Source organism: Phragmites australis, chromosome 5 (assembly GCF_958298935.1).
Source record: "Phragmites australis chromosome 5, lpPhrAust1.1, whole genome shotgun sequence".
Classification (NCBI taxonomy): Eukaryota; Viridiplantae; Streptophyta; class Magnoliopsida; order Poales; family Poaceae; genus Phragmites; species Phragmites australis.
The window spans coordinates 37,546,615-37,558,139 of record NC_084925.1 but is presented as its reverse complement, the minus strand read 5'-3'; the positions used below and the strand labels follow the sequence as shown (position 1 = coordinate 37,558,139).

Below are 11,525 nucleotides of genomic sequence, written 5' to 3'. Positions count from 1 at the left end.
AGGATAAGTGTCGTACTATAAAGAGAGATTAATGTGCGTCTACTCGAGATATAAAAAAATGCTAAAATTGCGCAAACTTGCATTTCATATAGGATGATAATATTTAGTTTGAGAAGAGCCGAAGAAAACAATGCCTTTTGAACTTTTGAGTTGTGGCGGTCAGACCGTCAGGCATGGCCAGTTTGACCGCTGTATAAACCTAGTCGATATTGAGTAGTTTTCTAGCCCCTGTCTGACCGTGTGTTTGGCCCTGTCTGACCACCAAGTAACAGAGGGTTTTGGACCATCTACTTGGGTGGCAGTCTGACTGCCAAGGCCAGACGATCTGACCACCGTGGCTAGCTGAATTGACTGCCCAGGAACAGAGAGGTTTGGTACTTTGTTCTTTGCTCACGGTCTGATCGAGACATTAGGCAGTTTGACTGCCAGACTTGTGTCAGAGTAATCATCACATTTTTGTAGCTGTTATACGGCTGGCGGTTTGATCGTCAGATGACCTACGGTCTGATCGTCAGAATCATAGAGCTATCAAATCAATAGCAATGACCATTTTCATTTTCCAATGGTGGGCTATAAATAGAAGCTTGGCTGGTTCAAGGGCGAACTCTAGCACTTCACTACAATACATTTGAGCACTTTCCCTCCTTTTCTCCCTCTCTTGGCTTAGTGGTTGCATATTTGAGAGAGTGAGGGCATCTAGTGCATAACTTTGAAGAGTTTGAGTATTAAGGCACTAGTGATCCTTCAAGCAAGCGTCATCGACTTGTTACTCTTTGAGGTTGCCACCTCCTAGACAGCTTGAAGGTGGCTGCGACTTCAAAGAAGCTCGTGAAGAAGCCACGGTGGTGTTGTGGAGAGGCTTTGAGCATGCTTTACCGGAGCGGCAAAGTGTTACTTTAGTGAAATCAAGGTATTGAGTAGTTCATTGCTCTATTCCGGCTTAAGATCAAATTGATCGGTGTGAGCCCTTTCTCGTATGAGAATTGAATACTTGATAGAGAAGCAGTTAGAAGCTTGAACTCACCTCAACATGGATTAGAAGTGATCGGCAAATCACCGATACCACGGGATAAACTTCGAGTGTCATCTCTCAAGCTTTTTACTTTATTGTTGAGATATTTACTTTCATGCATTTTACCTTATGCAATTTATCTTCCTAGAATATAAATTATTGCATGTCACCCTAGGATTGCAAACCTTGGCATAGCTCTTAGTTGTTTCATATTGATTTAGTGTTATTTAGTTTATTTCCGCAAGTTTTATTGATTGCTAAGAAATTAGTTTCAAAACCACCTATTCACCCCTCTCTAGTCGACATCCTAGATCCTATAAGTGGTATCAGATCCTAGGACTCCTTTTATAGCGGACTTAACCATTCTAGAGTAGGATTATGACTAATGATGCTCATATCAATGTGGCAAAGCCTCTGTTTTTTGAGGGGTCAAACTATGCCTATTGGATGGCTAGAATGATTGTCTACCTTAAGGCTATAGGTGGTAAGTTATGATATATAGTGGATAAATATTTTATTATTCTTGATCCTATTAATCTTATCGTTGAAGATAGGGATAATACTCTTGCAAATGATCAAGCTATGAGTGTTTTTTATGCTGCTTTGGATCTTAATGCGTTTAATCGTATTTGCAAACTTGAGACCGCTCATGAAATTTGAGAAAGACTAAAGAAAATTTATGAAGGAACAACCATGGTTAAAGATGCAAAGCTTTTTGTTTACAAAAGACAACTTAAAAAATTTACTATATTGCCAAACGAAAACATTGACAAAATATTCAATCATTTAAACAACATAATAAATGAGTTTAAAGGGCTTGGTATGCATATATCCGATATTGATTTCTCTCATAAACTTCTTAGAGCTTTGCCTAATAAATATGATATAATTGTGACTTTGCTTGTGAGATCTAATTTGAAGGATTCAACTCCAATGCAAATCTTGAGTGAAATTCTCACTTATGATATTTTTAAGAAGTCATAAGAAAATCTTCATGATGATGATATCGATGCCAAGAAGAAGAATGTTGCATTCAAGGCTCAAGCATCAAAAGACAAAGATGATCATGAAGAGACTGATGATGATGATGAAGAAATAACTCTCTTTGTGAGAAGATTCAAGAAATTTACGAAGAAAAAGATATATCAAAACCAATATAGCAAAAGGGAACAATCTTCTAAAGGAAATCCCTTCAAAGAGATAAGATCTTTTGGATGTGGTGAAAAGGGATATATTACCACAAATTGCAAGAACAAAGAATAAAAACATACCAAGAAGAAGAAGGAGACTGATGGCAAAAAGGTATTCAAGAAATACTATTAGAATAAGAAAGATGACAAAGCATGTTATGTTGAATGGGATTCGGATGTAAGTTTAAGCTCTGACTATGATGATGAGAAGCTATCTCAAAAGAGTCTTGCCGTTGTAGCCATCAAGGTGGCACCTTCACTCTTCTTCGCGCCTTTTTGTCTCATGAAAAAAGGTGACTCTAAGGTATTACGTGATGAGGATGAATATTCATATGATGATTTAGTTAAGCTAATCAATAATTTTGATGACTTCATGAGTAAAGAAAGAACAAAGTTTAAGGAATCAAAGAGAAAACATACTTCTCTTTAATAATCCTATGAGAAGTTAAAAGACGGCTTATGAGGGTCTAAAAGAAACTTATGAGATGCTTAAAAAAGTTCATTACTCTCTTATTGCTCATGAAACCAACAAAACTAAAGTAGATATGAGTATATCTTGCAATATCCTAAATGATATGTCTATTTTATCTCTTATGAATTCGTCTATCTTGCATGATGATTTACTTACTTTGACTAAGGATTTATCTTGCAATGATACTTTGATTATTGATGAAAATATAGCTAAAAGAAAAGATTAAAAAACTAACCAATGATGTTGCAAGATGCTATGTTGAAAAATCTAAAATTAGATAAGTTTTGAATAATAAAAAATTCTCCATCAAAAAGAAAACCTTAGGTATGTTCCAAGAAGGGTAATAAAGTTTTCATCCATCACAAAATTATATTAGTGAAAGGTAGTAATTATTACATAAAATGCAAGAAAGCAGGACATATTGAGAAATATTGTAAAAAATATTAAGGATATCTTGAGCGAGAAATAATCAATTCACTGGAAGAAAAATCTCTACTCCACTTCCCAGTTCCCGTCCCTTTCAGCTGGGGAGAAAGGTTCCCCGCAATCTCGCTAGGGTTGCCACGATGGCGACACCGCGTTCCCCGAGCTCCCGAGGCGACGCCCCCATGGACTCGGCGCCTCTCCTAGGAGGCGGTGGCCAGCGTCGCAGGGGCGTGCTCCGGGGTGCGGCGCGGCTGCTGCGGCGGGGCGGGCGCCGGGCAATGCGGGAGCCGTCGCTGCGTGTGCGGGAGGCCGCAGCGGAGGAGCTGGAGGAGCGGCAGGCCGACTGGGCCTACTCCCGCCCCGTAGTGGCGCTCGACCTCCTCTGGAACCTCGCCTTCATCCTCGTCTCCGCCGTCGTGCTCGTGCTCAGCCACGACGAGAGCCTGTCCATGCCGCTCCGCCTCTGGATCGCCGGGTACGCCGCCCAGTGCGCCGTCCACATGGTCTGCGTCGCCATCGAGTATCGTATGCGCCACGGCCATCGTGGCGGGGCCATAATGGCCGCCGACGATGAGATCGGAAGTGGCGCATCGTCCTCATCCAGTGACGACGACGACGGCGAGCGCGGCTCCCGTGGTCTCAGTGGCGACTTCGTCAGGTAATAGGAGGGTTTAGTGAGAGATTTTTCGTTTATACCATTGGTTTCCTCCAAATTTTGCGTACTGTTAATTTTACTAGTTGGAGTAATTTTCTTGGCACGCTCAAGATTTTATAGTTATAGTTTAGCTACTCCGACTTTCCCTTATTTTTTTCATCTATTCTAGTTTTGCCTGAATGTTCCATATTTGCTTGAAATGTTGTGTTGGGATTTTAATCTGGTTGGTACAGGCTTAGTTACATACGAGGAGAGATCGTTGAACATAAAAATGATCCATAATTTTGCGTTGGAGTTTATCGCAGTTTCCACCTTCTCCTAATCCAAAATTCCTGCTCCATTTTGTAGCAGGTATGCACATTGTTCTCACCCACTTCAATTGCACGTAAATTCAATAGAAGTTATTTATTGTTATTTCGCTAGGTAATAGGTACTAAAGGCTCGGTAGCACTTGATATGAGGTGGAACTAGTTCTTGATTAAGTGAAAGAGACGTAGCCATTTTCATCAAGTACCATGTCTTTGAAGCCTACATGATGAGATTACTCCAATTGTTTCTCGCATTGCCAGCAATTTTGCAGCCTTGTTTTTTTTTTTCTGAGGTGGCCATCCACTTACTCACTTATTACTGCAAGTTCATTCGGCCATACCATTTTATACAGCTATGATGTCATTCAAAATGCAAACACATGCTACTTATGAGCATCAGTGTTCATATGATTTTTTTGAGTGAATTGCACAAAACTACAAGTATTGTGCCATATGTAACACAAAACTTAAGTATTGTGTTTTGTAACACAAAACTATAAGTATTGTGCACTAATTTCACACAAAACTCGATTTTAATTAGATTCACCTAAAAAATGGTCTTATGTTTCTCTAAAAATCCTAGAACTGTTTGTACGTGTTCCATAATCCACGTGCAATCCCTTATTAATTGGATTCACCCAAAAAGCTTGTGTATAATTTAAACTTAAATTATCTAAAAAGGTACTTTTATAACTCCTAACAATTGTTAGTGCCTCAAATAGAATCCCAAAAATATGGGAAAAATCACTAATATTCTTCTTATATGATGGAATAATTTCTAAAGTAATTTCCAGCCTCACTTTTTCATCATGTAACCTAGGGCTGGAAATAACTTTAAAAATTATTCCATCATATAAGAAGAATATTAGTGAATTTTCCCATATTTTTGGGATTCTATTTGAGGCACTAACAATTGTTAGGAGTTATAAAAGTAGCTCTTTAGAGAATTTAAGTTTAAATTATACACATGCTTTTTGGGTGAATCCAATTAAAATGGGTTGCACGTGGATTATGGAACACGTACAAAAAGTTCTAGGATTCACATTTTTTTTGTGAATCTAATTAAAATCGGGTTTTGTGTAAAATTAGTGCACAATACTTGTAGTTTTGTGTTACTAGTCATACAACACTTGTAGTTTTGTGTTACAAATGGCACAATACTTGTAGTTTTATGCAATTCACTCTTTTTTTTCCATACCATTTGATCTGTTGATTGGATAGACTTTGTAAGATAGACACTTGCAGTAAATTTTAAATCTGCATTGACAGGTAAGCCACCTACATAAGGCTAACTTCTGCTGTTGGTATATTCTGCATCTCTGGTTATGTATGGACTAGCTTGGTGGTTAGTTTTTCTCATTTTTCATTGCCCATAATGCGTTTTTTCGTTCATATATGCCAGTTTCCAAATCTTATTTGCCATCTATAAACTACGTACTTAATCACTTTAAGTTGGTTGTTGGGTTCCTCCCACATTCTTTCTTATGTCCTAGTCTGCCTTAACCACTAATAATTTTGTTTAACTTCTCAACACGTGAGTTGCTGACCATGTCTTCTTTCCTATTGTGTTTTTTTTGTTCATGGTATCTACTGATGTTGTCTTGCAGTATAGCAAAACATCTGGAGTCTGCTAACACAATGTTCTCGTTCATATGGTGGATAATTGGATTTTACTGGGTGTCTGCTGGCGGAGAAGTTCTTACCCGTGACGCGCCTCAACTTTACTGGTACATATAATTCTTTGAAATATGCTACTCACTTTTCTGTATGGCTCATCATTTATGTGTTTATAGGCACACAAATTTTGTCTGCAGGCTTTGCATCATCTTCCTGGCATTTGATGTCTTCTTTGTCGTCTTTTGTGTTGCTTTGGCTTGCATTATTGGTATTGCTGTTTGTTGCTGCCTTCCTTGTATCATAGCAATTTTATATGCAGTGTCTGATCAGGTACGCCTTCTCAAATATATGTAGAAGAAATTGTCATGAACTATTACTATATGATGAAACATTTGCTAGTTTCTCTATATCCACTTTTGTAATGATATGGTAAAAAAATTTGCTAGTTTTGCTGTGTCTACATTTGTGGGGTTACCTTACACTGTTTATTCTCTTATGAAATATGACATCATTATGTCATTCTGGTCAGCAGATAACTCTGAAAAAGGTTCGTAAAATCAAGCTGGTTGGGCCTTGTAATTGGCACTGTATGAGGAATAGGTTCGCTCACTTTTGAATATTTGCTAAACTATCAAGTCAAAGCTTTAAGCTAGTTAATTATCTGGTTATGTGGGTAATGATCTTCATAACGATTACTGGGTTTGTTTTTACAAGTTCCAGCCATTGTTAAATAGCCAAACTCACGTATACCTTGCAAATTATGAAATTGAAATTTGAGTGAATTATCTTGTTGTAGTGTTGTCGAATTGAAATATTCATTGATGTTTCACACTTCTAAGGGTATGTTTGTTTGGGCTTCTGCTTCTGGCTAGTCTGCTGCCAGAAGCCAAAAGTCCAAACAAACGGGATTGCTGAAAAGTGGCTTAGCTAGAAGTCTGCTTTTGAGGAAATGAACTAGAAGCTGAGAAGCTAGCTGAGAGTAGTTTTTTTAAGAAATGGTATGCTGAGAAGCTGCAGAAGCTGAACCATGTTAGAGATATGGATGCAATCCCACTAAGAATGAAGTTGGCTCAGCTAATTCTCTATTTTCTTCTATATAAGTAGGCCATATAGATCTTAATTTTAATCATTGGAAGTCCCTTCACCAAGGTACCACATAAACGCTTAAGTGTGGGGGTGACTCCGTAACTGATCGTATACCGTTGCTGTTTCTAAAACTGTCTGAATCCAACATACGATTCTTGCAATAACCAATGCAACTAATGGCCGAGCCTTGATGTTATATAGCAAGCTTCAGTATTTTCAATGGATTCTTAATTTCAGAAGGTTATACATATTGTTGTGCTAGATTTACTGATGATAAGTGGATACCAATACATGTCTTTCTGGGCATATATGTACTTTTCAATTGCAGACCATGTGTTCTGTTTTCTTTTCTCATTCTTTATATTTTTTTCCCACGCATTTAATTTGTTGGCATGAACTTTAAAATGATTATCTTTTGCGCCATCTGATTGAAAACAGGAGGGAGCATCTGAAGATGACATTCGCCAAATTCCGAAATACAAATTCCAGAGGGTGGAAGAGCCTGAAAAGCAGTCTGTCAGTGTGACTGGATCTTCTGGTGGACTAATGATAGAATGTGGCACCAACCAACCTATTGAAAAAGTACTTGCAGCTGAAGATGCGGTAAATTCACTAGTCCTTGATTCATAACTTCTGCCATTGAGAGTGCATAAGGTTCTGAATAATTTGTTGAAATGAAGTCAATTTGATAAAATAGGTTCAAAATATTATTGTTATATTCAGTGATATGTTTGATAAACAATTTTCTATACCATAATATTTTTTATATATTAGTATTTGGTCAAATAAAAAAAGAAATGGCGAAGGAAAGTTCTGAAAATAACTGATAGTAATTACTTCTTTGTTACTTAATGTTTACTTTGTTTACAACAAAAAAGCTAGCTATCTCTTTTGGTGTATCACAGATTTTTTTCTCAGCAAATTTTGTTGCAAACTCACCATAGATTACCATGTAGGCATATACCAAGGTTCCAGCGTATGATGATTCTGATGGCCTTGTTTCAGCTCAATCATTTGTTGCTCTATCAGCTAACTTCTGCTAATGAATTCATTGAACTTGGTCGATGCAGGAGTGCTGCATTTGCCTTTCGTCATATGATGATGGTGCAGAGCTCCGTGAACTCCCCTGTGGGCACCATTTTCACTGTGCCTGCATTGATAAGTGGCTGCACATCAACGCTACATGCCCCCTATGCAAGTACAATGTTCGCAAAAACACCAGCAGCAGTGGCAGCGAAGAAGTATAAATCTCCATGTGAGAATACCGAGCATTCGTATCCATCCTTAGAGTTCTGTGGCTGGTGATCATCCCAAAATCCTGTGAGCGTGCATCTTTGCTAATATAGTTAAAAAAAAATGAGCCATGTAATTTTTTGTATTCTTATGCCCATAGTGATAATCTTGTCAAAATTGCTCTTGCCATCGTGTATGCATTCATATCGTTTCTCCATTTCATTGTAGCATATACGTTCGTGTCTTTTGGAGCACCTATTGAACTGCACCCATAGTTTCCCTGCTTGTTTGTGTAGTCTACTAGTGTTTTAATAATAATACTAGCAAGGCAAAATTTCGCTTGATTCATTCGCTGCATGCTGGTCAGGGAGGGTAAGAGCTTGTGTATTTCCTTGTTTACTGAAATTAAAGTTTTGTTTTGTCGTACGGCTTGTAACAGTGTTGCCTATGGTTTAGCTGAACATTGTGAGCTAGGCACCTGCTTGTGGGTGGATTATGCTCCGGATTTGTCAGGTGCCTAGCTATTTAGCTATGCACCAACTCCGTACATATATTACCTGAATGGAAGTTATTCAAAGCAATTGACTGACTGAATTAGTTCAGTTGTGAAATATATCCATCCTATTTACTGCATCTATCCTTTCCGGCCGGTATTGAACTGGTTGTTGATTGCGCGGTCGTCAGCCGAAAGAACGGAGTGCGGCTGAGCATGGGCCGCACGGCGCGCCACCTTTGATCCTGCTGGGGTGGTCAGGCGAGATATTTCTCCTGACCTTGGAACCATCTAGCGGCTGCATAGCAGCCCGCGGGCAAAGCGCGACGCTTTTGCTCCGAGATCGAAATGACGTACATGACCAAACACACTCAGGTTCACAAAACCGAAAACCGCTCAATATTTATGAAAACTGGTTAATTTAGTTTGCACCGCATTTTGAATTTAACTGGTTTTTAAATTTGAATTTAAAAAATCATAAAACTCACAAAAAACTAAAAATACTAGAGATAATTTTAGGATCTTTTGTGAAAAAAAAATTCAAAAATAATATTGTTTGCATCATATTTTATGGGGATGAAGTTTGAAAAGAAAAGAAAATACTGAAATAAGCTGTACGAACATGATGATTTGGCCTATCAAATTAAAGAAAAGCTTAACATATAAACACATATTTTTTTATAAGGTGTATATTAAGAAGATCATTTTTTATAGGTACCTTAGAGGATTTTTAAAATTGGTTTCACTTCATTTAGAATTTTATTAATTTCTCTATAGTTTTACAAAGTTCACCAGCATAAAGTGAACAAGTTAAGAAATAATATTGTAATTAACTTTGTTTATGTCTACTCTTTTTTCTATATAAAGCATATTATAAGTAAATTAATAAAAGCGGTTTCATAATTTTGAAGGTGTGATATGTTAGTTATGAATTAATCTAGTTGCAACATATTTACACAATTATGCATGTTATAATAACTATTTCATAAGTTCATGTATTTTTAAAAGACATAGGATCATGTAGGAAGACAAACAAAATTGGTTTCATGATTTTTGGATTAGCAAAGAATTAACTATGTATTTAATTAGGTTTAGCAAATACATTCTCTCACATAAAATATTCAGTTTTTTATGAGTATAAATACTTTTTACTATATATATCATGTTACCAGGAAATCAACAAAATTTATTTCACTTATTTAAAGCTCAGATGAATTAGTTATTGATTTTACAAGATTGAGCTTTTTTTTTTTAAACTTCACTGCAATTCGGAAAATGCACTCGGTAAATTGGTACATTCGACTAGTTTTCAACAAATGCGTTGAATGCAAACAATTCAAAAAATTCGGTCAGTTTTTTTTAATTCGATCGGTTTTCAATTGGATTTGAGGGTTACTGAATGTTAGATTTGATCAGTTTTTGTCTTCAATTTATAAATTTGATCAAATGAATCTTACCAAATTCTCACTGATTTTTGAGTGATTTTTCTGATATTCACGATTTTGGAAATTCTCTGGTAGCGATTTCCGTTCCTTTGTAAACCATGATCACACTTGATAAGAAACAAATATCTTTGCAAGCATTGAGCCACATTGGCACGCCAATCTTACCATCCTGTTGTGCCCAGGACACTTTGACACGTCCATTGGTAACGTTGGATCGCCGGTCAAAGGTCGTAGTTGGTAGTTACACTAGACGGCGTTATATAAGCTAGCCAGCCAACTAGCTTCCTCTCCAGATATTCCGGCCAGCCGTGATTAGAGATGGTAACGGGTTAATCTTTATCGGGAAATGTTTTTACATTCTCATTCTCATTTAGCTATCGGGAGAATTTCTTTTATTCCTATTCTCACGGAAAATTTTGTGGCAATCAGATTATGAGAATGTAAAATTAAAATCATTGATAATTATTTCTATATATTAATAATATATCTTTAGTATAAATAAGTAATTTATTAATGCATATAAGATACAGGATGTGTTAAATATCATATGTTAGATAAAAAATATAAGAATAATATATTTTTTTTTACGTAATGTAATATTTGTATATTTATAAATATGTATATATATAATATCGGGGATATAATAGGGATATGAACGGGGAGTGCCATATAAGATGGCGAGAATCAAAATTTCTTATTCAGATCTCTAAATAGAGAACGAGTTACTAGAAACATAGCCATGTTACCATCCCTAGCCGCCATACCACACATTCTCGTCAATAAGGAGTATCGTGTGATCCACACCCTCCGGCCGCTTACGTGTAGTGGTGTTTGCAGATGGACGATCTGACGGCGCTGGCACGCGGCGAGGGGTGGACAGATGAGCGACACACGACGTTCCTCGACCGGATGGAGCTCTCCTTCGTCCAGCATGCGCTTGGCGGCAGTGACGTACGCCTGGCATCCCGCAGGCTCTACCGCCGGGCGCCACAAGCTGCAGGTGACCGCGGCCAGGTCCCGCTCCCGCTCCTGCTCGACCGGCCCCTACTTGACAGCGCCGTGGAGTCCAACCGCAGGGTGCCCTCTCGGTCGGGGCCAGCAGGCCGGTGATGCGCGACAAATGATGCGCGCCGCCTGTGGACCAGTTGCAGGTTGGTGAATCCTGCCGCTCACGATTACTTTCGTATTGCAAGGTGAAAAATGTACACGTCCATTTAGATAATGTTTGGTTAGTTAAATAAAATTGAATGTGATAGGATGGTTTTGGATGGGATGGTTTTGGATAAGGTGATATAGGTTGTTGTTTGGTAAGATATATATGATGTTACGAGAATATATTTGATTGGATGTATAAGATGGTACGTGAATATGTTTGGTTAGATGTATGTGATGGGATAAGAACGTATGTAATTACTTAAACGGAAATGCTTAGTGTTGAACGTCCGATGATGAACGCGCATCAGACGCTCCATCGGACCCACAATAGGGAGAGGAAAGGAATGAGTTCGAATATTTTATGTACCCCAGTTTTGCCTATCCTTTCACGTCCGCCTCTATCCCTTTCGTTCTTATCCCTCTCGTTGTCTCC

General features: G+C 37.9%; 1 protein-coding gene across 3 annotated transcripts; it reads left to right on the top strand.

The window, feature by feature from the left end:
• Positions 1 to 3,163: 3,163 nt before the first annotated feature.
• On the top strand, positions 3,164 to 8,343 carry LOC133919498 (E3 ubiquitin-protein ligase At1g63170-like). 3 transcript variants are annotated; one of them, XM_062363909.1, is made up of 5 exons: positions 3,164 to 3,758; positions 5,671 to 5,790; positions 5,857 to 6,010; positions 6,213 to 6,280; positions 7,205 to 7,351. In XM_062363909.1, the coding sequence occupies exons 1-5, from the start codon at positions 3,241 to 3,243 to the stop codon at positions 7,290 to 7,292; spliced, it is 948 nt and encodes a 315-aa protein (XP_062219893.1). In that variant the 5' UTR covers positions 3,164 to 3,240; the 3' UTR covers positions 7,293 to 7,351. The 3 variants fall into 3 exon arrangements, with proteins under 3 accessions (XP_062219893.1, XP_062219891.1, XP_062219892.1); XM_062363907.1 differs by lacking the exon at positions 6,213 to 6,280 and adding an exon at positions 7,837 to 8,343 and having other exon boundaries at positions 3,167 to 3,758; positions 7,205 to 7,369; XM_062363908.1 differs by lacking the exon at positions 6,213 to 6,280 and adding an exon at positions 7,837 to 8,343 and having other exon boundaries at positions 3,168 to 3,758; positions 5,878 to 6,010; positions 7,205 to 7,369.
• Positions 8,344 to 11,525: the final 3,182 nt, after the last annotated feature.

Excerpts from the sequence above, each read along its gene's own strand:
- LOC133919498 (XM_062363907.1), top strand. The coding sequence starts at position 3,241 with ATGGCGACACCGCGTTCCCCGAGCTCCCGAGGCGACGCCCCCATGGAC. Across the intron at positions 5,791-5,856 it reads GACGCGCCTCAACTTTACTG|GCACACAAATTTTGTCTGCA; the intron begins GTACATATAATT and ends ATGTGTTTATAG. Across the intron at positions 7,370-7,836 it reads TACTTGCAGCTGAAGATGCG|GAGTGCTGCATTTGCCTTTC; the intron begins GTAAATTCACTA and ends TGGTCGATGCAG.